We start from the raw sequence: 27,546 nt of genomic DNA, 5'->3' as shown, positions 1-27,546 counted from the left end.
GAGGACTGGGATCACCTCATGCACGAGTGCCCCCTCTACGATGACCTCCGCTGCCAGCTTATCACAAAGTTGACTTATATACCAAAAGGCAAAGAAAACCACTTACTGGATACTAAGGAAGAGTATCAAGCTCTCACCAACTATGCACAGCAGCTTTTCTTGAGGAGAAGACAACTAATTGCAGCAACATGATAACCCTCTACTAAATGAACCCAGGGACCCTGATGGTACTGGAACCAGGCAGCTAAACTTAACCAGCATTACCATCATTGGTGTGAACTACTATACATTCTCCAAAATGTCACCCACCAAAGATAACTACCAAATAACTACCTTTGAATAGAGACAACCCACAAATTAAGACAATCTAAGAAAGACAAAAGGTTCTTATTCTTCTGGACTTATCTCTCATGGATGTGACCAATAAGACAATCTCCTAGATAAAGACTGACAATGCCACCGGCATGCCATTGGATGTCAACTTCTTTTCTTGGCCAACTAGCATTCCGAACCATGTACCCTAACTTGGTTCACTTTAATACCCCCTCCCCTGGTAGGGAGAGGGAGGGGACAGGTTTCTGTCTCCTCCCCCTCCCTGCTACACCCTTTTTTTCTCCTGGTGGGGCCAGTCTCCACTGACCTTTCTGGGGTTGCCTTCCCTATCATCCCCATATTTCTATCTGTCCCCCCCCTTCCTCAGTCTCACCCCTACTCTAACTAAATATGCATTTTATTCTATTTTATTTTTATTTTATTATAATTTTTTTTATTATTTTTTTTTATTTATTATTACTATTACTTTTTATTTATTATTACTATTACTTTTTATTTATTATTTTTTTTTATTTTTTATTTTATTTTTTTTTTATTTATTTATTGATTTTTTTATTATTATTATTTTTATTTATTTTTTATTTATTTATTTATTTATTTTTTATTTTTATTTTTTTATTTTTATTTTTTTATTTTATATATATTTTTTATTTATTATTTTTTTTATTATTTTTTATTTTATTTATTTATTTATTTTTTTTTTTTATTATTATTATTATTATTTATTTATTTTTTTATTTATTTATTTTTTTTTTTTTTTTGGCCCTTGCCACTGAAATCTTAGGAAATTAGGTGGCAGGGCCTGCCAGAGTAATTACTTCTAATGCGATCCCTCTATGCCTGACCTGCCTCCTCGGGGTTAAGTGTGGGCAACGGGGGGTCCCACTAGGGGCCCAACGGCTAAAAGGTCAGAGGAACAACACAACATGACACTACACAACATAAACATGTACCTTACACTTTTTAAAATCTCTGGCCTTCACAGTGTTCTGTGTTTCACAAACAGAGTACACAACACGGAGATGGGGGAAACCCCTTGGGCCGTTAGACAATGAACACTTTACACTTTACACTTGTTTTTAACATTATGTCTATGGAAAATAAATTCCCACTTTACAAGCACGTGCTAGGAATGAATTAACTTGTAAAGTCAGGAACTGCCTGTATTTAAAATGTTTTATAATATTTCTGAATTAAAAAAATGGTCAGATGACAATTTATTAAATTATTGCACAGATTTACTTATTAAGTCAAGTGACATTGATCGTACAGCATTATCTGAAGTATTTAGACTTAGAACAACTCTGAAAAACAATATTACTCCATTTGAAGTTTTACAATTATGGATATTTATTTATATTTATTTCTAAAAACGATTCTACAGATACTTTTCCAAATGTCGCAGTTGTATTAAGAATTTTTTTAACTTTACCATTTTAGTTGCCTCAGGTGAACAGAGTTTTTTTAAAATTAACCAAAAATTATTTATAACTGACAATGCCTCACGAAAAACTCTAATTTGGCAATATTGTCAACAGAAAATGATCTTTTGGAACAAATAAACATAAATGAAATAATTAATAAATCTGCATACCTTAAAGCAAGGAAACATAAATTTGTATAATTTTTTAACATTTTCCATTTATTTTATTATTGTGGGTACGATTACTGTGATTTAGAATTTAAATTTAATTTCCAGAATTTCAGAATGATTTTATTTGTTCTTTACATTTATTATATGTAAGTGTTGTAATTCTTTTCTTTTTCAATAAATTAATAATAATAATAATAATAATTTAAGCCTTTTTTTTTTTTTTTTTTTAATCCAAATATTTTGGAGCAGGAAATTTGATTTTGCTTAATGGGGGCACATAGGGTAGCACCAGCCCTGCTGGGGTTATTACAACACATATGCAATACTCTGAATTTGTCAATGTTAAACTTCAATTGCCATTTCTCAGCACTCTGTCTAATTTTTCTAGATTCTGTTGCAGTAGCATACCATCATTATTGTCAATAACCACCCTGCCAATCTTTATATCATCTGCAAACTTGGATATTAAGTCTGATATGCCTTCATTAATATCATTAATAAATACATAAAAAAAAAAAAAAAAATGGGCCCAGACCAATGTTAATAGCGGAGTCCCACAGGGACTCCACTATTAACATTGGTCCATGAAGAGCAGTGTCAACTGATAACCATCCTGTATTCTACCACTCAACCATCCCTTTATTTATAGCAGTAACTTGCCCTTAATGCCACATTGCTCCAATCTGTACAGCAGTCTTTTATGTGCAACAATATCAAAGACTTTTCTGAAATCCATGTACAGTAGAATGTCAGTTATCCGGAATAATTTGAAAGGCTGATCTTTCTTCTTTTTTTTATTAATGGTACAGTAAGTGCCGGTTATAGCAATCATGTATGCAAATTTAATTTTGATTCTAATAAGCAAAAGATTAGATTACTACCCATTAATAACATTGTACAAACAAAAAGTGCAATAAACCAATAACTGCAAATTGTTTTTATTGTTTTATGATCATGACCTCTGGAATTCTATGACCTTCAGAAATGTGCTTTACCAAAATATCACAGAGAATACTGGGTTTTCTTGGAAACCACAAGTGAATTTCGATTAGTTAGCTCCAAATTCGGTAAGAATAATATCAGCCTGAAACTGTGAGATTTATTATTTTTCTCAATTTTTTTATGGTAAAATGTGAACAAAAATAAAAAGCGTAGTTTTAACACTGCAACGAAAAATGGAAATTATTAATAGAATTAGAAAAGGTGAAAATTTAGGAAATCTCTCCAAAAAGTTTAATGTGGGAACTTCAACAATTTACGAAATCAAGAAAAATTCCAATGCTATAACAGAATTTGCGTCGATTATGGATAGTGAAGGAGGATCTAGAAGGGAAAAGACGATGTTGAAACCTGAAAATGCCACTTTAGAGAGTGCACTTTATTTGTGGTTTCTTCAGAAGCAAAGTTTAGGTGAACCAGTGTCTGGCCCAACATTGTGTGAAAAAGCATTACATTTTAATCAGAAATTAAGAGGTAATGAAGATTTCAAGACAAGCACAGATTGGCTGAAAAACTTTGAACTGAGACACTATACGTGAACTAGATATTCAAGGTGAGAAACTTTCTGCAGACGAATCGACAGTGGTGTTCTTTAAAAGTAAGTTTGCTTCAGTTATAGCAAATTATGAGAAAGAAAACGTTTATGTTGATGAGACAGGCTTATTACGGAAAGCATTACTGAGAAAAACCCTAGCCACTAAAACAAATGCCTGCACCAGGTTTTAAGATGAGAAAAGAGCAAGTCAGAGTTGCTGTGTGTGTGTAAATGCCACTGAGATGCACAGATTGTCTGTGCTCGTTATCAGTAAGTTGAAAAAACAGAGAGCATTTAAAAATCTTTCTGATTTTCCTGTTTTGTATAAAAATCATTAAAATGCCTGGATGAACATTTCTGTTTTCCGAGATTGGTTTATAATATTTTTTTTATTTAATTAATCTTAATTATTTAATTTAATCCTAAGGTAAGATTAAATTTACCTTCTATTATCCAAAAAATTTGGCTATCCGGAAGAGGTCTGACATGAATTATTGCAGATAAATGACACTTTACTCCAGGGGTCCCCAAACTTTTTGGATTCGCAATCCCTTAATGAAATCCTTTATATTTCATTGACTCCCAACCACTTAATAAAAAAATGATAAAAATAGCAATATTTTAAGGACTGTTTCTGAGTTTAATTGCAGTAAAGAGGATGTGTTTCTTAATTTATATTAAAAAATGTGGGAAACATTTAATGAAGCTCTAAATGGGGGTGTGATTTGATGTAATGTATTTTAAAATTAAAATATTTCAAATATTTTTTACTTATTTTAATGTAAAAATTTACTTTTGAAGTATTTGTTTTTTTGAAATTTATTCCATTTTTTTCTGAATTCCTCTGTAAAAATAAAACATATTAAAAATAAATTAACATATTATTTATTGAATTTTATATATCATATTAAATATTATATTTATTGACCATCATTAATACGAAGGATGTGGTTGGTGATTTTTAATAGGCTCTTTAATATTGGGTTTGAGATTTGTGAGTTTTATCTTAACTCACCATGCTCTTCCAAGTTTAGTCGGTCCCCTCTTTTATTAAAATGCCATTTATTTGATTATAACCAGCTTCAACCAAACAAGTGCTTGGAAACACAAGTAAAAATGGCTCGACAGCTGTATAAAGTTTGCAATATTTTGTTGTAATGTTTATATTCCTCCAATAATCACTGATACATTTATTATTAAATAAAGATTTAGCTTCTGTGTCAACATACATATCAATAAATTCATTGTTTAATTAACTTGGTTCAACTCCATTTTCGATATTTATATCAAATGGCATAATGATCCAATTAGGTATATTCATTTCCTCCAGGTCCTTGAAACATATTTTAAAGCTTCCCTTAATTTTTCAAGATGTTCTATGTATATCCACAAATTTGTCTGCACGGGTAGCACAGTAGTATCGTCACCGTCCTCCCCACACTGGGTGGAAAATGGCCAGGTTCGAATCCCGTCGATGAAGCGAGGAACTTTAATGGGCTTTTTTCACTCCGTGGCTGAGTTAGTCAGTCTCAGGTGTAGATAGCAAGGTTCCCCCCCCCCCAGTAACTGGGGTTTTTTGTCGAGGAAAACAGACAAATCAACCATAGAAAATACACAGTTAACAGACATAAGACATATAGCATGGCAGATGAATTTAATTACAGGCATACCTCGAATAACGAATAGGATGCGTTCCACGAAATTACTTCGTTAAGCGAAACTTCGTTTTCAGAGGTAAAAATACTATGGCCAGAATAGGGATACGTTCTTACGTAAAGAAAATGAAAAGCTTTTTTTTTGGACAAAGAAGAGTTTTATTAAATAAACAGTCAACTTACATACAAAGTGAAATCACATTTTAAAATACGAGTCTAAAGTTGATTGTTTATGCTTTTTTTCTCTTTCATTTAACAATTGCCTGTACGGAGTTACTGCATTTAACACTGATCGCTTAACAATAACACTTCTTCCTAAACCAGGATCATTTTCACTAAAAAAATTTAACGTTTTCAATGTCATTTAAGCACCTTTTTAAATCTTTGGTTGTTAACACTTTTTCGGCAGGAACTTCTTTAACTTCGTCTTCATTGCTAACAAGGTTTTCTAAATCTTCCACTGAAAAACCATTATCTTCTGCATTCAATAAATTTCTAACATCCTCTTCATTGACATTTTCGAAACCTATTGATTGAGCCATCTGGATAACTTCATTTCCAATTTCTTGGATGTTATTTTCTTCTTCTAGTACAACTTAAATAATAAATAAATAAACTTCTGGCCATATTTTGCGCCAAACTCCATTTAAGCATTTCTTAGTGACTTCTTTCCAAGAACTATCAATGTTTTCAATTGCGTTTTTAATGGTGTAGTTTTTCCAAAAAGTTTTAACTGTCATTTCCTCTTTATCCTCTAGTTCAGTTAAACTGCTTAATGTTCGACGCAGATAATAAGCTTTAAATGATGCTTTTCCTCCCTGATCCAATGGTTGAATCAGGGAAGTTGTGTTTGCTGGAAGAAACACAACTTTGACAGGAATGCATGTGTCCAACGTGTTAAGATCAGTAGGATGTCCCGGAGCATTGTCTAACAACAAAAGAGCTTTTTCTTCAAAGTTGTTTTTTTGACAATACCGTTTTACTTCAGGACAAAAGTGGTTAACAAACCAATCAGTAAATAACTCCTTGGGAACCCACGCTTTTCTATTTGCTTTCCATATTACAGGTAAATTCATTTTTATGTTACCTTTTAACGCCCTCGGATTTTCTGAATGGTAAACTAATAACAATTTTAATTTATAATCGCCAGAGGCATTTGATCCAAAGAGTAATGTTAAATGGTCTTTGGCTGCTTTGAACCCAGCAGCTGATTTTTCTTCAATAGATATGAAGCTTTTTGTTGGTAGCCGTTTCCAGAACAAACCGCTTTCGTCAACATTGAACACCAAATTTGGAAAATTTTCACGTTCAATTATTTCCTTTAGTTTTTCTGGAAACTTATTTGCAGCTTCTCCTGTTAATTTTACACTATGAATCCTGGCCTGTTTTTTAAATTTCTCGAACCAACCACGAGAAGCCCCAAAGGTTTCCGTAATTTCTTCAGTTTGTTTAGATTTCAGGTGATTAAACTGGAATATATTTTTTTTATGTTAAATGGGGCTTGAAATTGCCGACTTCGTTATAGCGAAGCTTCGTTATCAGAGGTAACGTTAACCGAGGTATGCCTGTATTCGGGTGGCCTAAAAATAATAGTTGGGGTTTTTTTTATGTATCTCCAAATGATCTTATGAAAGTTTTTACCTTCTCCTTCCAAATGTTTTAAGTTTGAGAAATACTAAAAATCTCTGCATGCCAATGAAGAGCTATATAGGCTTATCTTGACTTGGAACCCTAATAGAATTGCGCAGGCTTGAATGATGGTAACATCTTTACCTTGAAGTCGGTTCTGTACTTCATTAAATTTTGAATGCAGGTCTGCCAAATAGAACAGATGGGGTCTTACACTTTTTCACTCATCAATAGTGATGGATCTATGCTCTTAAGAAGCTCCACAGTTGAGTCATACAAATCAACAAATCGTTGCGAACTATCACCTCTTGACAGCCACCTTACTTCATTATGCAAAAAGTAATTGGTTGAACGTTTCATCATTTTTTTTCACATAACATGCCAAACAGACATGAATTGAGTGAATGCGCTTTGAGTTTATTAATTGATCGGATACACACTTTTAAAGCATCATGCAGATTACCACTGAGTTTCTTTGCTACAAGATAGTGTTAAACACAATGAACAGTGTATACTTCTGGAACCTTTTCTTTGAGAAGGGTGGTAAATCCTGTGTAACGGCCAATCATAGCTGGTGCACCATCAGTAGCCACTGCAGTTATGTTGCTGAGAGAAACATTGTTTTTCTTAAAGTACTCTTCCAAACATTGTAAAATTCTCACTTTTTCCATCTACTTTCATATACCTGGCAAATAAAAACTCGTCAACAATACATTTTTGGCTTTAATAACTCACTTAAGGCATTAGAATATTTGAACAGCCAAAAGTTGACTCATCGAGTTGGATAAAGAATTTGCAATTTTTAAGCTCAGGCACCAAGGTTTTTTCCACATCATCCGCCATCTCATCAATGTGTTGTTGCACTGTATTCACACTTAATGGCAGGCACTTTAAAACAGGATAGGAATTCTTCTTCATAATTGTTTCAGTCATCTCTTTAATTGCTGGTATTATAATCTCCTCACCAATGGTAAAAACTTTTCATTTTCTTTGCTATAATAAGAGAGATATTGAATGCTTTCAGTCATCCTTCGTTATCAGAATGAGTAGATGCTTTAAAAAATGTATTTAAATTTGGTCGATTTCAGAATTTTTCCTTCAGCGCCTTAAAAAAAATTAAGATCTTCGTTTTTCTTATCAGGATGTGTTCAATGTGTGTTCTTTCATCTTTAAAAATTTCATGGCATCATTACTAAGTCTTTTCACATAAGAACCATATAAGCATTGTTCCACTGTTAATCGAGGGCACAAATCCAAATTTCAAATACTCTTGTGAATATTGTCGACATTTTTTCTTAGATACAGTGGCAGCCATTGTACTTATTGGGGTTATAGCTCAATTTATATTTTAGAGTAGGTGCAGATGTGAAACATCCTGAAAGGAAGTAATTGGGTTCGATTAAGATTCTCTCTCAATTTAGTATTCACAGTATAACAATATAATAGAAAAAATAAAATAATGGTTCTCGGGGAAATATATTAGATCAGTAAATAAATTAAAAAATTAATTAAAATATTAAAAAAAATAATAATTTTGGGTTGTTCAAAAATGACTAAATTTTCTAAACATAAGCTATAGATATTTTATACTTTTGTATTCTAGTATTAAAATGAGAATGAGAGGATGATTGTTGGGGGTGATCTAAATGGTCATTTACGAAGAGGCAAGAGAGAGGAAGGAAGGAAAGAAGAGTGTGTGGAAGGTGGAGTATTGGGGAAAGAAACAGAGAAGGGGAGAGGATAGTAGAACACGCAGTGGCATTCGGCCTGGCGATAGTTAACACCTACTTCAAAAAGAAAGAAAGCCAGCTGATAACTTACAGGAGTGGGGCAAGGACAAGCCAGATTGACTATATCATGCTGTAGGGGGCATCTAAAGGAAATGAGGAACAGCAAGGTGATAAACGGAGAAAGTGTGTCTGCACAACATAGATTGCTTGTGGCCGATTGGTAGGTTGCAGTGGACAAAAGTAGGAAATATTCAGGACAGAGGGAAAAAAGGATACTTTTGCCCATCTCAGCTCCCACCTCTGTCAAAACCAGATGGTTCTGTAGTCACTTCAGCCAGGGATAAAGCTGACCTCCTAGCATCCCAGTTTTCTTCCAACTCATGTATTAACGATCTTGGTAAAACACCTCCCATCATTCCCAACACACTCCATTCAATGCCCCCTGTGGTCTTCCGTCAAAATGCTGTCAGAAGGATTTTGACGAATCTCGATGCTAAGAAAGCTCCAGGTCCCGATGGTATTTCTCCACTTGTTCTCAAAGCCTGTGCTCCTGAACTTACTCGTATTTTTTGCTGCCTTTTTTCACTTTTTTATTCCAAAGATGTTTTTCCTTCTGCTTGGAAATTTGCTCATATCCAGCCACATTCCTAAAAAGGGTGATAAATCCCTCCCATCCAATTATTGTCCCATCGCAATTACTTCTACTCTTTCTAAAGTAATGAAGAAATCAATTAACTGCCAACTCTTAAACTACCTAGAAACCATCCATCTGTTCAACGATAGCCAGTATGGATTCCGTCAGTGTCGATCTACTGGTGATATTCTGGCTTATGTTACCCATTTATGGACTAATTCAATGGAAAAGTTTGGTGAAACACAAGTAGTTGCTCTTGACATCTCAAAGGCTTTTGATCATGTTTGGCATAAAGGTCTTCTAAACAAGCTTCCATCTTATGGTTTGCCAACTGTTTTTAGTAATTGGTTATCCAGTTTTCTCTCTGATCATTCACTGAGCGTGATGGTAGATGGCTCTCTGTCTCTAACTTCTCCACTGGTGCCGGTGTCCCCCAAAGTTTAGTTCTTTCTCCCACTCTTTTCCTCTTGTATATTAATGACCTTCTTCCATTGACTGGAAATCCCATCCATAGTTTTGCCAATGATAGCACATCGCATTCCACTTTCCATTTTGAAAAACCTTGCCCTGCTCAATCAGCTTCAACTTTTCGAATATCCCCTACCAATTCCTTAAATTCCGATCTCCAGGTAATTCTCCAGTGGGGCAAAGTCAACTTAGTTGATTTCAGTCCTTTTAAAACTCAGTCTTGTCTTATATCTCGCAAAAAGGATTCTTCTGTTCCTATGCTTATCTTTGGTGACACTCCAATTTCTAGGCAAAATGATATATCTCTTTTGGGGATTACCTTTACTTCTAATCTGTCTTGGCACAAGCACATTACAAATACTGCTTCCTCTGCATCTAAAAAACTTGGCTTTCTGTTTTTCTCTCTGCATTACTTTTCTCCCAAACAGCTGTTCACTCTGTAAAAATTGCAAATCCACCCTACCGTGGAATATTGTTCCCACCTCTGGGGCGGTGCCCCCAAAACCTTTCTCAGGCTTCTAGATTCCATTCAGAAGAGAGCAGTTAGATTAATTAAGGACTCCTCTCTAACAGAGGCTCTCCACTCTCTGTCTCATAGACGTAGTTTCTGCTACATGCCTTTTTTACAGATCCTTCCATGGGCACTGTTCTTTCGAATTGGCTTCTATAATTCCCGTTCTCTCTTTCAAAACAGTCCAAACACGTGCCGCCACCAGCCAACATCCATTTACTGTCCAACTTTAAAAACCACAGAACCTACTTTTCATCTTCCTTGTTTATTCATTCAACTGCCCTTTTCTGGAACAATGTTCCTTCATACGTATTTCCTGAAAATTACATCTATAGAAGTTCAAATCTAATGTCAGCAAATATCTTCTCTCGTCTTCTCAACCTCCAACCCAAACATGGTACAAAGTACTATAGGTTCTAATACCTCTCATGTTTGGGGTTTTCATAAAAAAAAAAAAAAAAAAAAAAAAAAAAAAAAGATTTTTTAATAACTAAGAGAAAAGTGGAGGAGAAATTCTTGAAATTAAACATAGGAAAGCACCTGGGGTGGATTGGATCAATCCAATTATATTAAGGAAGGCAAAAAGGCAGTAAGAAAACCCTTAGCATAATTATGAGAGCATCCTTGGATTCAGTAGACTGTTTAATTTCTGTTCGAGGGGAAATAATGGAGTCACTGGTTAAAGAACCAATGTAGGATCATCTAGACAAGACAACAGTTATGGTTCAGACAAAGCATGGGTTTGTTAAGGGGATATCTTGCCTGACCAATCTGATTAGATACTACAATGTGGTCATAAAGGAAATGGATGCAAAAAATTATTTTGATATCACATACTTGGATTTCATTAAACCTTTTGATACTGTTGCACATGGAAGACTACTGTACAGATTTGAGCAGTATTTCATTAAAGACAAGTTGCTGCTATGGATAAAGGGCTGGTTGAGTGGGAGAAGACAGAGAGTGGTAATCAGTGGACACTGCTCTTCGTGGACTAATGTTGTTAGTTAAGTTCCCCAAAGTACTGGGACCATTGTGTTTTCTATATTTGTCAATGATATTGATGAAAATATATCAGGGTTAATATCCTAGTTTGCAGATGATACAAAGGTTAGCAGGTTGTTAATAACAGTGACAGTATGCTGCTGAAACAGGATCTAAAAAAAAGTTGGGCAGATGGTCTGAGAGGTGCCAACTGAAGTTTAACACTATCAAATGCAAAGTTCTGCGTATGAGTAACCCCAGAATAACATACCAACTGTGTAGTACTTCACTCAGGGTAGTGGAGAATGAAAATAACCTGGGAATAATTGTGCAGTCAGATATGAAGTTCTCTGAGCAGTGAAGAGCAGCTCATCGGGTCTTGACAATGATACACATGAACTTTTCTAGCATGGATAAGGAGGTGATTATCCCCTTGTATAAGGCAATTGTCAGGTCGCACTTAAGTACTGCATACAGGTCTAGAGGTCTGATCTCAGGAAGAATGTAGAGTTGCTGTAATGAGTGCTGAGAAGGGAAATGAGATTGACAAGGGGAACAAAGGGGTGCTCTTACTAAAAAAAATGCTTTAGTTCTGCAAATTACGGTGTCTGAAGACTAGGCACCTACAAGGTGATCCGAGTAAGGTATATAAGGCTTTGATTAGTTTGAGCAAGCTCAATGCTGATGGGATTCTTCCTCTTGCTCAGATTACTCTCTTCAGTCGACATAATTCAAGTGAGGAAACGCAGGTGTAGAACAGATGTGTGGAAATTTGCCTTTAGCCAGCGAGTGGTTGATTGATGGAACAAACTTCCATCTGTCATTCTGGAAGTTTATAGCTTAAATGAATTCAAGGAAGAACTAGACAAACGTTTGGAGCAAATGGATAGGTGAAATGAGAAGTGGGGTTTTTTTTGTCCGATTCTGTATAAAGCTTGCTTTCTTGCATCATATGCCACTTCTAATACTAATGCTAAAATACTGAAGATATTTAGTCTTAACTGTGTTTACATTAATGTCAGGAGCATTGTCAATAAAATAAGTGAATTCAAACTCTTGATTAGGACAATTAACACTGACAAAATATGGCTAATGGAAACATGGTGCCACTCAGAAAATTTGTGATGACGATGAATTTCACTATGGTATTTAGAATGTATTTAGGAAGAATAGGGAAGACAGAACAGGTCGTATAGTCATGCTTCTTATCAAAATCAGCCCAAGCATGAAAAAAGATTTTGCAGAGTCATAAATTATGCCTGCAAGCACAGAATCTGTGCAGTGAAAGTTATTGGGAAGCAAAGGTATAATGAGTGGGAGTAATCTAAAGACCACAACATTGTGAAGTGTATGATGAAAGCCTATATGTGCAGATGGAATTGGCAAGAAATTGTGAATGTCTATGGGTGACTTCGATTTGAATAAGTGGGAGAGAAACACAGAGAACAAAATTTTAAAATAAACTAGATGATTATTATTTGTACCAGCATGTAATAGAAAATACAGTACTAGGGGTAAGAATATCTTAGACCTGATCATTACTCACAATTCGGATGACATCACTGGGTTCACAATACAATAACTACTAGCAGGTAGTGATCACGCAGTCATTAGTTGGAAGATGAAGGAAGACATTGCAGTAGCCAATGGTAAAGGCATGGGTTTTAATTTCAGGAAAGGGGAAAATAAAAGTCTAAGATGGCACTTATCAAATGGGCACAATGCAGAGGGAGTATGAATAAATTAGAATTACAGAATAGTTTTTTAAAGCAATAATCAGAGAGGCCATGAACACCACAAATATATACCATTAAAAAATATATCACGAGGAGGATACCAAGACAGATGAATACAGAGCTGGTCTGTCTAACAGAGCAGAAAACATCCAAATTTCCAAACCTAATGAAGTCAATTTCCGCTTCATTCTGTCCCACTTACTTTCTCTGACAGAATCTCATTCATCGATTGCCTTAACCACATCACATCTCAGTTACCCTATCAATTCACTCCAACTTTCACTTTGAAGATGAAACTTGTGCATATGTTTGCTCTGATATTCCCCAGAGTTTTCCTAATTTGGAATTTCTTTTTGATTACCTCTGGCATCTCGATTGTTCTCCTAGCTCCACTGTTTGTTTGGAACTCTATGACCACCTCTCCTTGAAATTTGTTTTGCAGTCTAAATTTCGTAACCACGAGGTAATTTTTCTTGATGATTTTAATGTTCACAACTCCGGCTGGGTTCAATTTTCTAATTACCTAGATTGATTGATTGATTTGGTAGTTGTTGGCGCATCGGCTTCTGTGGCCATATTGCACCTCCCAAGGTTTTTACAGTACTTTGATCCAAGCCCGAGGCGGGAATCGAACCCGCGACCTTTGGGTTGCCGGGCAGGTACTTTACCCACTCGGCTAGCCCGGTCGGCCTAATTACCTAGACCCAGTTGGTTGGATGTTAAGGCATTTGCAATTTCTGATGACCTCAAAGAAATAGCTTATTCATTTACATACAAGACAAATCTTAACCACACAATCAACACTATTTGATCTTTTTCTCAACAACAACAAATCAAGAACAGGATCAATGTTAGTGGCATCCTAGGCATCTCAGATGACAAACTGGTAATGCTCTTTCATGGCCATTCTCAGCCTCATGTCCTGTGAAATTTTACAGGAATATGAAATGAGACAATCTGCATGATTTCTCCATTCATCTTTTTCTTCGTTACTTTACTGTTTTAAGTCATCTGTTCCCAATTAATGCTCAAATCGTGCTAGTGAAATTATTATTGTAGATATGAAATCCTTCAGAATTCTGCCCTCAATCTTGTCCTTTATCTAAAACTTGGTTTTTCAATAAATATATTACAGCTGTTCAAGATAAGAATGTAATATATCACATTTGGATTGTATCCAATATCCAACTTCATTTTCTGCCTAAACTAAAGCTTGAAACAATTGTAAAACAGTTATTAATCAATCCAAACTCAATTTTGAATAGGCAAACAAACATTCTTGCTTCTGCTAGAATGTTTGACTGTCCAAATGGCAGTCAAGCATTCAGGTCTCTTGTCAAAGCCATTGGCTACAAATTCAGTCCATTTATACTCCATACTGTCTTCTAAACTGAGAGTTAAATTGCATCCTCAACTAAAATATAGTATACTATCATCCCACTTTACTTCTACCTTGTAACAACAATATTGACAAACCGCCTCCTAACATCCCCCAATACATTCTACCCAAAGCCTCTTGAGGTCTTCCAACAAAAGGATGTTTAAAGAATTGTGAGCAACCTTGACAAGAAAGCTCCAAGTCCTTAAGGCTTTTCTCCACTTGTGTTTGCTCCTGCTCTGTGTCACCTATATATGATTTCTCATTCCTGGTGTTTTTCTTCTACCTTGGAAATTTGCTCAAATCTAGTCAGTTCCTTAGGAAGGGGTAACAAATCTGTCCCATCTAATTATTATTCCACTGCACTTTATTCTACTCTTTAATAAGTTTGAGTCACGTACGAAATTATACGTGCCAGGACACAGAATTTTATGATTGGGGTAAGGGATAAGTTTTTAGGAAATTTTTACCATCTTTTTGAAAATTAACATATTAAATTATGTTTTACAAAGAGTTTAGATAGCCTTAGTCACATTCATTAGCTTATGTTTAAATTTAGCAATTTAAAAAGACATTAAGTTACAACTTACTACTCATACCACTACTGTATTGGTGTTTTGGCAGAAATATCATAGCACATCACAAGTAGTTCAGAGGAATAGCATGGTTTTAATTGTGATAAATAAGTAGCTTGAAGGTTCTAATCACTTGCTGGGCATATATCATTTTTGTGTTTACCTAAGGAATTTTTATTTTTTTAGCAATGATATAACTAATTTAACATGCATAGAACACGATAGCATTAGGTATAATGTAAAACTGGATAGTGTAAAAAGTATAACTGAAATTAGGAATCTATTAGCTTAGTGCAGTACTGAAAATTAATCAATTAATCAATTAATTTTTTTTAATATTATTAATTTTCATTGTTAATGAATTAAATTGTATTTAAATAGAAATCATGCATCAGACTAGAGCAGCAAAGCAACAGACACAAAATAGTAAGAGAGCTGTGGCTTGGAGGAATATCGAAGAGGATTCTCCAATGCATCACAGCCTAAAAAAATATGGAACCTGTGAAAAGTTTGCAGCCCTTTCTGGAAGAGAACATGATCCAGCCAAGAAGGATGTGTTTGTTTGTGTGTGTGTGCGCTAATGCACAGTGTATAGAAATTAGGTGCCAACTCAGAATTCTGATGGATGTTTATGAGAGTTTGAAGAGTAGGGTAGATGGCCTCAAAGAAATTAAAATGAGGACTCATCAAGCTCTCTGCTATCCAACTCAATGCCAGAGCTCATTCTTGTGCAACAGAGAACACAACAGCAATCTTCAAGGAGAATGCACTGGACCCACAGGAGTTAGTTATGTTAGCAATTCTTTTGTCAGGAAGATGGGAAATATGCTGTGCAAGGATAGGTGGAATGTGAACAGTGTATATCTGCCAGGGGGAAAAGTAGATGACATTGTAGAGCAGATATCTTTTAAATACACAAAAGGTGACACTGTTATACATGTTGGTACTAACGATATTAAGAGAAAGATCTGACGACTTACTTAAAAAGTACAAGGCAAAAAATCGCAAGTTGCTATTGAATTTTAAAATGTCTGTAATACTGCCCTGACACAACAGGATGAAGACTTGTCAATCAATTTGGCCTGGAGAGTATGTACAAAGCTCACGGGGTAGAATTTTTCTCAGCGTGGTCTGTGCTTGTTAACAGAAGAGACTGTTTTTACAGGGATAGGATATATTTGAATAGAAGAGGTGCAAGAATATTTGCAGATGCTCTTGAGGTAATGATAAGTGGGTCAGAAAACTGCTAGCTTGGGGGAATACAGACTAATAGCCTAATCAGAGCAGCAGGCAGAGGCAAAAGTGATTCTTGAATTGCTACATGCAGCAGCCAGGAAAGTAAGGTTTCTTGGGATTTCAGGCCCTGCTGTGAGTCATTAGCATTAGAATTAGCATTAGTAGAGATATATAATGCAAGAAAGCAAGCTTATGCAGCATCAGCCAAAAAAACAAAAAAAAATTTCCGCACATCTATCCTACATCTGTCTTTCCTCAATTTGAATTTATGCCCTCTCAGGTGATTATTCTGAGCAAGAGGAAGAATCCCATCAGCATTGAGCATGCTCAAACCATTCAAGGCTTTGTACACCTCTATCAGATCACCTCGCCAGTGCCTAGTCTCCAGACACTGTAATTTGCAAAACTTAAGCCTTTCTTCGTAAGAGCAACCCTTCGTTCCATTCACTAACCTTGTTGCCCTTCTCTGTACTCGTTCCAGCAGCTCTACATCCTTCTTGAAATGAGGCCTCCAGACCTGTATACAGTACTCAAGGTGCAGCCTGACCATTGCCTTATACAAGGGAATAATCACTTCCCTATCCCTGCTAGAAAAATTCCTGTATATCATTGATAAGACACCATGAGCTACTCTTGCAGCCCGTCTGTACTGCTCAGAGAACTTCATATCTGCCTGCACAATTACCCCCAGGTCCTTTTCATTCTCTACCACTGTCAGTGTAGAACCACAGAGTTGATACGTTGCTCTTTCCCATATGTAGTACTTTACATTTATCAATGTTAAACTTCATTTGCCACCTCTCAGCCCATCTGCTCAACCTTTCCAGATCCTGTTGCAGCAGCATAAGGTCAGTAGCGTCCTTAACAACCCTGCCAACCTTTGTATCGTCTGCAAACTTGGACATTAAAGCTTGATATATCATCATCAATATTATTTATAAATACAGAAAACAATAAATGGACCCAACACTGAACCCTGAGGGACTTCACTAATAACATTAGTCCATGATGAGCAGTGTCCATTAATTACCACTCTCTGTCTTCTGCCACTCAACCATCCCTTTATCCACAGCAACAATTTGCCACCAATGCCACACTGCTCCAATTTGTGCAGCAGTCTTCCATGTGCAACAGTATCAAAAGCCTTCCTAAGATCCAAATATATAATATCAAAGTTATTCCCTGCATCGAATTCTTTTGTGACTACATCATAGTATCCAATCAAATTGGTCAGGCAAGACCTTTCCTTAACAAACCCATGCTGTGTCTGAGCTATAACTGAATTCTTGTCAAGATGATCCTGCAGTGCTTCTTTAACCAGTGCGTCCATTAATTTTCCTGGAATAGAAGTTAAACTCACAGGTCTATAATTACTTGTGTCAGCCTTTGATCCTCCATTGTGAATTGGGGTTACATTTGCACATCTCCAGTCTGTGGGTACCTCCCCCGAGCCCAAGGAAACTCTCATAATTATGGCTAACGGAATGCTTACTTCCTTTGCTGCCTCCTTTAATATAACTGGATAGATCCCATCCACCCCAGGTGCCTTTCTTGTATTTATCTTCAACAATTTCTCCTCCACTTTACTCTCAATTATTACAAGATCATCTAGCTCACTGCCAGTGTTTACTTCATCTATGGCATTCCCCTTCCTGAATAACTCCTCATGTGTGAATGTAGATGCAAAATATTGATTTAGTTTGTTAGCTACCTGAGCAGGATCATCAACAGTTGAGCCATCGATATCAAGGAATCATCATGTGAGTCATCATGGAACAAATGAATACATGCACAGTGTTAGACTAAGAGTAATAACACATGCATATTTACTTGCTGTACACTAACGCTAGAAGTACCATAAATAAATTTGATGAGTATGTAGTACCGATTAAGCATTGAATGCAGATGCTTAATCAATACTACAAAAGCAGATACGTGGTGTTTTTGAATTTGAATTTGAATATGCAGAGTATATTCAAATGAATTATGACTATTAAGAGCATATTCAGGGTATATGCTCATACTTAAGAAGAATATTAAATCTAAGGCAGTGCTTCCAGTTGACTTAGGTGGCGAGCGAGCCAGTTTGGTATGATAAAAGCATTGGAAAACAAAATTGAGAATGAGAGTGTGTTATGCTGAACAACAAATTTTGGGTTATATGGTGGTATGGGCATGAAAGTGTTTACTTTATAAACTTCAGGAGGCAAAACACAGAAATAGTGCTTAAAATGCAGATTAGCTCTTATTTAAAAAAAAAAAAAAATTCTATATTTATACAGAGTTATTTTTATTTATATGGCAAGTAAAATATGCTTTCAACAATCTCGTTGTCCCTTTTCATCATCCAACAATAATCGGCTAATGTGGTGGCACTCCATTTGCTTTTGTATCTTTGTTCCATCACTGCGATGTCTTGATGGAAGTGCTCACCATGTCCTGTCTATTTGCTGATGGCACCACAATTTGGCAGGAAGAAATCCATGTGCAAGTGCAAGAAATCAATCTTCAATAACATGTTTGAGCAGCTTTTCATTAGAAGTAATGAGATCTTCCACAAGTCGCCTGTAGCTTTAACATTTCCTAGAAACCCAGTCAAAACATTTTGAAAGGCTTTCCACGCTGATTTCTCGTTATCACTAAGGACACATTCGAACTGTTCATCTTCGAAAAGTTGCCTTATTTGTGGACCAATAAGATGCCTGCCTTAATCTTCACTGTACTAAGTCTTGGGAATTTCTCTTGCAAGTATGTGAATAATTCACCAAATTTTTGTGAGCCTCAGTTTGATGTGGAGTGCTGAAAGCAAAACTTTATTAGGATTTCTCAGAGGTTCAAATGTTACTTTCTTCATTCCAGGTGTTAATGATTTTCAATGAGGCCAACATATCTTCTCAGAGTGCATATCCTTGGCATAACTATTACCCTTTTGTAGTCCTAATAAAATGGCAAATACCTTAAAATTACTACTTATCTGTCACTCATATTCCTGAGAGTGTACACCTAAGAGGATGTTCTCCATGTTTACATATATTTCTTTTTTAGCATTAGCATTAGTAGAGGCATATGATGCAAGAAAGCAAGCTTATACTGCAGCAGCCAAAAAAAAAAAAAAAAAATCCAACCCATTTTACCCATTTGTTACAAATGTTTGTCTAGTTCTGTCTTGAATTTCTTTAAGTTATCAACTTTCACATTGACAAATCAAAGTTGTCAAGTTTAACACTGACAAATGTAAAGTACTACATATGGGAAACAGCAACACCAGAGTAACGTATCAACTCTGTGGTACTACACTGACAGTGGTAGAGAATGAAAAGGACCTGGGGGTAATTGTGCAGGCAGATATGAAGTTCTCTGAGCAGTGCAGACGGGCTGCAAGAGTAGCTCATGGTGTCTTATCAATGATATACAGGAATTTTTCTAGCAGGGATAGGGAGGTGATTATTCCCTTGTATAAAGTAATGGTCAGGCCACACCTTGAGTACTGTACACAGGTCTGGAGGCCCCATTTCAAGAAGGATGTAGAGCTGCTGGAACGAGTACAGAGAAGGGCAACAAGGTTAGTGAACGGAATGAAGGGTTGCTCTTACGAAGAAAGGCTTAAGTTTTGAAAATTACAGTGTCTGGAGACTAGGCACCGGCGAGGTCATCTGATAGAGGTGTACAAAGCCTTGAATGGTTTGAGCATGCTCAATGCTGATGGGATTCTTCCTCTCGCTCAGAATAATCACCTGAGAGGGCATAAATTCAAATTGAGGAAAGACAGATGTAGGATAGACGTGTGGAAATTTGCCTTTAGCCAGCGGGTGGTTGGTTGGTGGAACAGACTTCCATCCCTTGTCGTGGAAGTTGATAGCCTAAATAAGTTTAAGGCTCAGCTGTACAGGTATTTTGAACGAACAGAGGGGTGAAGTGGAAGTGGTTTTTTTTTTTTTTTTTTTTTTGGCTGATGCTGCATAAGCTTGCTTTCTTGCATCAAATGCCTCTACTAATGCTAATGCTAATGCTGATGGGATACTGACTCTTGCTCAGAATAATCACCTGAGAGGGAATAAATTCAAATTGAGGAAAGACAGATGTAGGATAGATGTGCGGAAATTTGCCTTTAGCCAGTGGGTAGTTGGTTGGTGGAACAGACTTCCATCCCTTGTTGTGGAAGTTGATAGCCTAAATAAATTTAAGGCTGAGCTGTGGACAGGTATTTCGAACGAACGGAGGGGTGAAGTGGAAGGATTTTTTTTTTTTTTTTTTTGGCTGATGCTGCATAAGCTTGCTTTCTTGCATCATATGCCTCTACTAATGCTAATGCTAAAATGCTCTCATTGTGGAAATTCATGGCTTAACACATTATGCTAGAATTATTCTTTGCATCATTCTTTTATAAAAACTGCATAATAACTTATCAGATTAGCTAGATATGATTTCAATATAACAAGCAAATCCATGCTACGTTTCTTGTATCATTCCATTCCCATCCAGATGCTACTGCGATACATCTTTAGTTGTGGATTCCATAATTTTCCCATGCTAAAAAATTTTCCCATTTAAACTTACAGATCTGTAATTATCCATTTTAAACATGGAACTGCCATTGACCATCTGCTGGAACTTCATCTTATCCCAAAAGGTTTGTCATACTATCCTGTGTTTCCTTTAATATCACTAGATAAATTTGATCAGTTCCTCATGCCTTTTTCACATTAAAACATGAAAATGTAATAAAGAGAATAAACTAAAAACATTTTTGAAAAACTAGACAAGTACAGAAGGACATAAACAGATCAAAGGAAACATGTCACCACTATCTAACAGAAAAAAATAAAACTAATATCATGGCATATATCACACACGTGATTTACTAAGACCATGAACTCAGTATTTATTTATTTATTTATATGCTGTTTGCAATAAATATGAACAGGGGTACAGCAACCCAACATATTAGTTTTTTTTTTTTTTTTCTGAATATCAATGAATTCAGTAGGTCCATATTCGAAAAACGAATCCATATGTAAATGAAATCCGGAGAAAAAATAAACTTCCTGTAAAACTATAAAAGACTATTTCAGGAAATCCTACACCGAAATTGGAAAAGTTAGCAACAGGTCTTTAATTACAATACAAAGTAAAATGTCATAATTTAAACCTAATTATTCTACATTTTGTAAAAGTTGTAGAAAATATTTTCCACCTTCTTTACAATCCAGTTAGCATCTTCTACAGCATGCTTGATAATCTGTTTAATACGTTCTGGATCACTTTCATCTGAATGGCTATTATAAGACTAGGAAAAAATAATAATAATAAACAAATCATTCACAAAATGAAAATTAATCCCAAAAATTAACTAGTAGTGTCAGAAAAATTAAATTGACATTATATATTTAATTATTAAGAAATTTTAAATTTATAGTCTCAAAAATATTGCGATTAAACACATCCACATTTTTGAATGGATTGAAAACACCCGTTCAAAAATGCCTAAAAAATATTATAGTTTGTTACTATAGTAAATGCCCTGTCTCAAAGTAGAGGGCACTCACTTGGCCTGTTGTTCTTCCATAGCATTAGGACAGAGCAGGAACAAAGTGAGAACCTCTGGAAAGTAAACATGAGTTTCACCACTTGAAGCCTCCAATAAGCAAAGCAGTGGCAATGCACCGATTGATGAGAGTTGTCTACGACCTAGTGTTAGTATTAGTACCAATAAGTATTATATTAGAGTATAGTATAGTATTGCATTATATTATTAGTGTTATTTAATATTAATATTAATATTGATATAGTACTGTGCATGGGTTGCAGGAGATGGGGAAGGGATGCCAGAATCTTTGCTCTGGTGACTAAACATGGGTTCTGTGCCAAGCAGTTTTAAAATTAGAACACAAATTTGTGCTAATTAAGGACTACATATGAATAACCCATTTTACATAAAAATATGCCACACGAACAAAAAAAAAAAAAAAAAAAAAACCATGGAATTAGCAACTTGCCATTCAGAACTGACAAATTTCTAAAAAACTTAAATAAGTTGCAACAAGTTGCATAAGTTGATAGAAGGCAACTTAAATAAGTTGCCTAACATCAACTACCCGCTGGATAAAGGCAAATTTCCGCACATCTATTCTACAATTGTCTTTCCTCAATTTGAATTTATGCCCCCTCAGGTGAGTAAACTGAGCAAGAGGAAGAATGGATGGATGAAATGGGAAGGGTGTGTGTTTTTTTTTTTTGGCTGATGTTGTATAAGCTTGCTTTCTTGCTAATGCTTTGGGAAACCCTTGGCGAAGCTGGCCATGAAGGGTATGTTGCAGGCATATTTCTTATCTCTGCAAATAAAGAATATCTATTTATTTATTTAATTCACAACAGCTTTATACACTAGTTAGCTCACAACATCAGCATCATGATCAGGGGCCAAAATGGAAAATTTCATGAAACAGAATGCTCATTAGGATAATACATGCAGAAGGCAGTCAAACACATATACATAAGATTACCAATACATATGAAATGGAATGGCATTCTGACATCTATTCTGAGCCCTAATCATGATCCATTATGCACATTGATCAAGAATTCCATTCTAGATGACATGCCATAAGAATAATACCATATAACTGATGCTAATGCCAGTGCTCAGCTACCACTGAATAATGATATGGAGGGATAAGGAGGTGATTATCCCCTTGTATAAGGAAATAGTCAAGCCACACCTTGAGTACTGTATACAGGTCTGGAGGCCTCATTTTAAGAAGGATGTAGAGCTGTTGGAACGAGTACAGAGAAGGGCAACAAGATTAGTGAATGGAACAAAGGGTTGCTCTTATGAAGAAAGGCCTTAAGTTTTGCAAATTACAGTATCTGGAGACTAGGCACCTGATACAGTCAGTCCTCGTATAACACGTGTTTACATTACACGAATTCGATCATACACGATTTATAAATAGGGGAACGATATCTTATATAACACGAACCGAATTCGCTTATGCACGATTTGCCTTTGTGTTTACAAGAAATGGCAGTCGAACGCAGAATCACCCCAACCGAACGCAACACGATAGGAATTAAGAGAAGATTCTGAAAATGTATTTATGTTTCTTATATCAGTGAAGGGGAAACACATTTCACCATAATAACGTAAAAACCCACACAATTCCAGCTATAGGTATTATCGCAAATGCAATTAGATTGAGTTTACTACCAGTTTATAACAGATTCCACTAGCAGAAACGCAACTGGAAATTGTTTTTATTGTTTTATGGTAGTAACCCCTAGAAATGTGCTTTAGTAAAATGTGAGGTGTTAATAGTGTATCTCTGCCTTTACGGTGTTGTTTATTCAGTTGCTACACGCGCGCAGCTTTGTTAATGTGTATCAAGCGTGCCTCCTCATTTTGTAATTGTGCTTTATTCCCTAAAAATTAGTAAAATACTTAAAAGGTGTGAAAAGGAAGCATCTCCTGGTGAAGACACTACAGCTTCAGAGAGAAAAAGAAAAGCAATATCGATAAACAGAGGCGGACTGGGTCAAAAATTCTTACCCGGGAAAATTTATAGTGGCCTCATACTAGCGTTTATGGCCAAAATCACACCGGCCTCAGGCCAACCGGGGTTTCCCCGGTAAGGCTTATGGCCAGTCCGCCTCTGTCGATAGAGAAAAAATATGAAATTGTAAAACGTTTTGAGCGAAATGAAAGACCATATGTTGTTGCACGTGCTACAGACCTAAATGAGGCAACGCCGAGAATTACAAAGAATGCAGAGAAAATAAAAACAACTTTCATAGTAGGAACAACTCAAAGTGTAATTAAAATCCATTAGATTAAGACACAAGAATTGGAAGAGATGGAACGGCTGTCATCTGTTTGGATAGAAAATCAAACAAAAAACAAGTTTGCTTACGATAGAAGCAAAAGCATTAGCAATCTTTTATTACGTAATAGTCGTAATAAAATACGTAAGTATTTTATTACGATTATTTACTGTGTTTGGTAATGTTTTGGTTACAAATGTGTGTTCAAGCTTGGGTGGTCAGCACCTAACCCTATTTTTCCCATAGGGCCTGTTGTTCATATTGCACAATTTTGCATTGCATGAGGGTTTCTAGGAACACAACTATCGTGCTATATGAGGACTGACTGTACTATAATTATAAAGCCTTGAATGGGTTGAGCATGCTCAATTCTGATGGGATTCTTCCTCTTGCTCAGAATAATCACCCGAGAGGGCATAAATTCAAATTGAGGAAAGACAGATGTAGGATAGGTGTGCTGAAGTTTGCCTTTAGCCAGTGGATAGTTGGTTGGTGGAACAGACTTCCATCCTTTGTTGTGGAAGTTGATAGCCTAAATAAATTTAAGGCTGAGCTGGACAGGTATTTGAAACGAATGGAGGGGTGAAATGGGAGCGTTTTTTTTTGGCCGGTGCTGCATAAGCTTGCTTTCTTGCATCATATGCCAATGCTAATGGCAGATCCATTGGTGTGTGCATGCGTGTGCAAGCATAGTTCCCAGAAGAGCAGAAAAATTCTTGGTTGTCTGCAATAATCAGTAGTGTCGTTCATCAAAGGGTACTTACAATGTGCTCCTTAATCATACCATACTCAATTGAAATCTAAGTTTGTTCGAGACAGCCATTGCTACTGACACATCATCGTTTCACTTTTTTAGGAAATTCCCTTAGTGCAACAACTGCTTTGGTTGTGGTGTGCTGCTTCATTTAATACTAACTGTGATCACTTGTAATGGTATTATGTATGTTCTCAGTGCTGGATTAAGGCATGGGCTAGCAGGGCTCTTGTTCGGGATGCCATTCTGTAAGGGTGCCAAATTTTACAAATCATGAAAAAAAATATATATATATATTCTTAGTAAAGGAGGTGCCAAAAAATCTTTCTGCCCCGGGTGTGAAAATACCTTAGCCAGCACTGTATGTTCTGATGTGTGTGTGTATGAGTTGATCCGCTGGTTGTAAGAGATAAAAACCTAGAATAACTTACCGGGGGGGGGGGGGGGGGGATACTCCCATTATCTGACATTTGACTATAGCTCTGATTGAAGAGTCCCAAATTCATTCGCCCTTGGATGGCATTCACATCCAGACCCCTCCAAAAGAGTGACAAATCGCAAACTAATTGCATTATCATGAAAAAATTCTTGTTCATATTGTGTCACAACCACTAGGTCAGGAGTTTACCAATGATTTGACAATGAATACAACCACTAACTGTATTTAGCAGTCATGCAAGCTTGAACCATGGTCTACTCAAATGCTTGTACATATTACTGCACTCTCAACCTTTTGGCCTAAAAGTCAGTTACAAAAATATCGACAATGATATCATTTTCTTATTTTTCCATAACTGAGATCTATTAATAGTTGATAACAAAAAAAGTGGATTTCATAGAAGTAAAATGTCAATATTAAAATTGAAGTTTCAAAAGTGAACTTCATTCCAGTAATCTACCTCTTCTTAGGATTTATTCTGTTATTACAATGGTTCTCCTCAACACCTAACATTGAAAAGTCATTTCTTTATCCCCCCCCCCATTTTCTTCTATCTTCTCAATCTCTGTCCACCAATTCTCTTCTATTCATATCTGATCCATATCCTTGGTCTTCCTCTCTTTTTCCTTCTCCACGGCATCCATTTGATGGCTCCTCTGGGCAACCTGTCGTCCTCCATTCTCTTCATATGGACAAACCACTCCAATCTTTTCTCCTCTTTTTATGAATGATGGTTTTTGGAAGTTCATTGTATTCCTTATCATGTCATTTCTAACTTTTTCAGTCCTAGACTTTCTTGCCGATCTTCGCCAGAAATCCACCTCAACAGCTAATAGTTCATTTTTTTATCTTTCATTTAAAGTCCAAGTCTCACATCCATACAATAAAACACTTTGTAATATTGCATTATATATTTGATGTTTAGTTTTGTTAATAATATTTTTATTCCATAGCACAGAATTGAGCATTCCTATGACCTTTCTACTTTCACCCAGTCTTCTCTCAATTTCCTGTGCAGATGATCCTTCAGCCGGAATAATTGAACCCAAGTATTTAAATTGCTATACAGTTTTCACCTGTGTTCCATCTAAATCCAGAACATCCTTACTTCGATTCATATACTCTGTCTTATTAAAATTGACCGTCAGTCCCCACTTTTTATATTCTTCTAGTAACTTTCTGCCCATGTAATATGCATCATCATTGTCCTGTGCTACCACATCTTGGTCATCTGCAAACAGTAGATTGTAAAGGTACTGATTCTGACCAAGGGGAATCCTATTGAACTGCACTTCTGTGAACATGGCCATAGAACAACTTCCAGGTATAGTTTAAATGAAGTGGGTGACAAATGGCATCCTTGAAGTAGTCATTTTGAAGTCTTAAATTTTCTTGATAATTTTGAACCAATTTTAATACAACATGTATTGTTCTTGTAGATTCTTCTAATTATATCAATTAATGTTTGGCTTATTGACATTTTTTCAATAGCCTTCCACAGAATATTTCTTGGCATATTGTCATACGCTTTCTCTAAGTCTATGAACAGCATACCTACATCTTGGTTTGTAGCCTGACATTTTTCACTTTGCTTAACAGTGAATAAATGGTCTATACATGAGCATCCATTCAAAAAGCCACATGGTTCCTCAGAAATTATACTCTCTTGTTCCAGTTTAGATTTTATCACATTCCCAAATAGTTTAGCAATACAGCTCATAATGCAAATTCCTCTATAGTTGGGGCATCTTCTTCTGTCACCTTTCTTAAAAATTGATGTAATGTATCTGATTGTCATCTCATCTCATCTGCTATTTCGCCGCCATCACATAATTTGTTGAACAGTCAAGTTAGTAGATTTATAACTTTTTGACCTCCATATTTAAGCAGCTCCATGCTTAAAACTCCAGCATCTTAATTCCACCTGGACCTGGTGCTTTTCCATTTTTATTTCCAGTTCCACTTGCTTAATTCAGTTGCTTAATTTGCTCAATCCTCTTTCCATGACAACTATCTCTGTTTCAGTTTCTCTAAATCCCTCTCTTTTCGTCATTCAATAGCTGTTCATAATAATTGACCCATTCCTCCAGATCTATCATTTCCAGTCTAGCATTTTGTTTATGAGGTTTCCTTAAACTCTTCAATACTCTCCACACCAAAATCCAGTCCATATTATTAAAAGGCTATCTAGCTCCAACAAGACCACCACATATAAAAATTTATGACAGAGCAATCAGGCTGAAAATTGAGTTAAAATACCTAGGCGTCATCCTGGATAGAAATCTATCATTTGTCCCTCATCTCAACAACATCCATGCAAAAATAAAAAAGTACACAGCACTGGTTGCCAGGGTCACTCACCGGGACTGGGGACTGAGGAGGTGCACCCTTGCACTCTTCTGCAAGGTAGTCTTCATTCCGGTCATCACATACGCCTCAGGTGCCTGGTACCATAAATCCTCAACAGCAGTGAACCGGAGAAGACTAGACATAATCCAAAGACTGATCCTTTTGACCATAACATGTGCCTGTAAAAAA

The 27,546-nt window shown here is 36.0% G+C and overlaps 1 protein-coding gene across 1 annotated transcript in view; it reads right to left on the bottom strand.

The window, feature by feature from the left end:
* Positions 1–27,546, bottom strand: part of LOC150081818 (LYR motif-containing protein 9-like) — a 52,685-nt gene that overhangs the window by 16,806 nt on the left and 8,333 nt on the right. The window contains exon 2 of the mRNA XM_090378911.1: positions 21,192–21,284. Within this exon, the coding sequence (XP_090235037.1) occupies positions 21,192–21,284 (93 nt within the window). The remainder of the gene's footprint in view (positions 1–21,191; positions 21,285–27,546) is intronic.

Source organism: Mastigoproctus giganteus, chromosome 8 (genome assembly GCF_048544385.1).
Source record: "Mastigoproctus giganteus isolate SK-2022 chromosome 8, ASM4854438v1, whole genome shotgun sequence".
NCBI lineage: Eukaryota > Metazoa > Arthropoda > Arachnida > Uropygi > Thelyphonidae > Mastigoproctus > Mastigoproctus giganteus.
The sequence above is the reverse complement of the archived record's forward strand: the minus strand, read 5'-3'. Positions and strand labels throughout refer to the sequence as shown.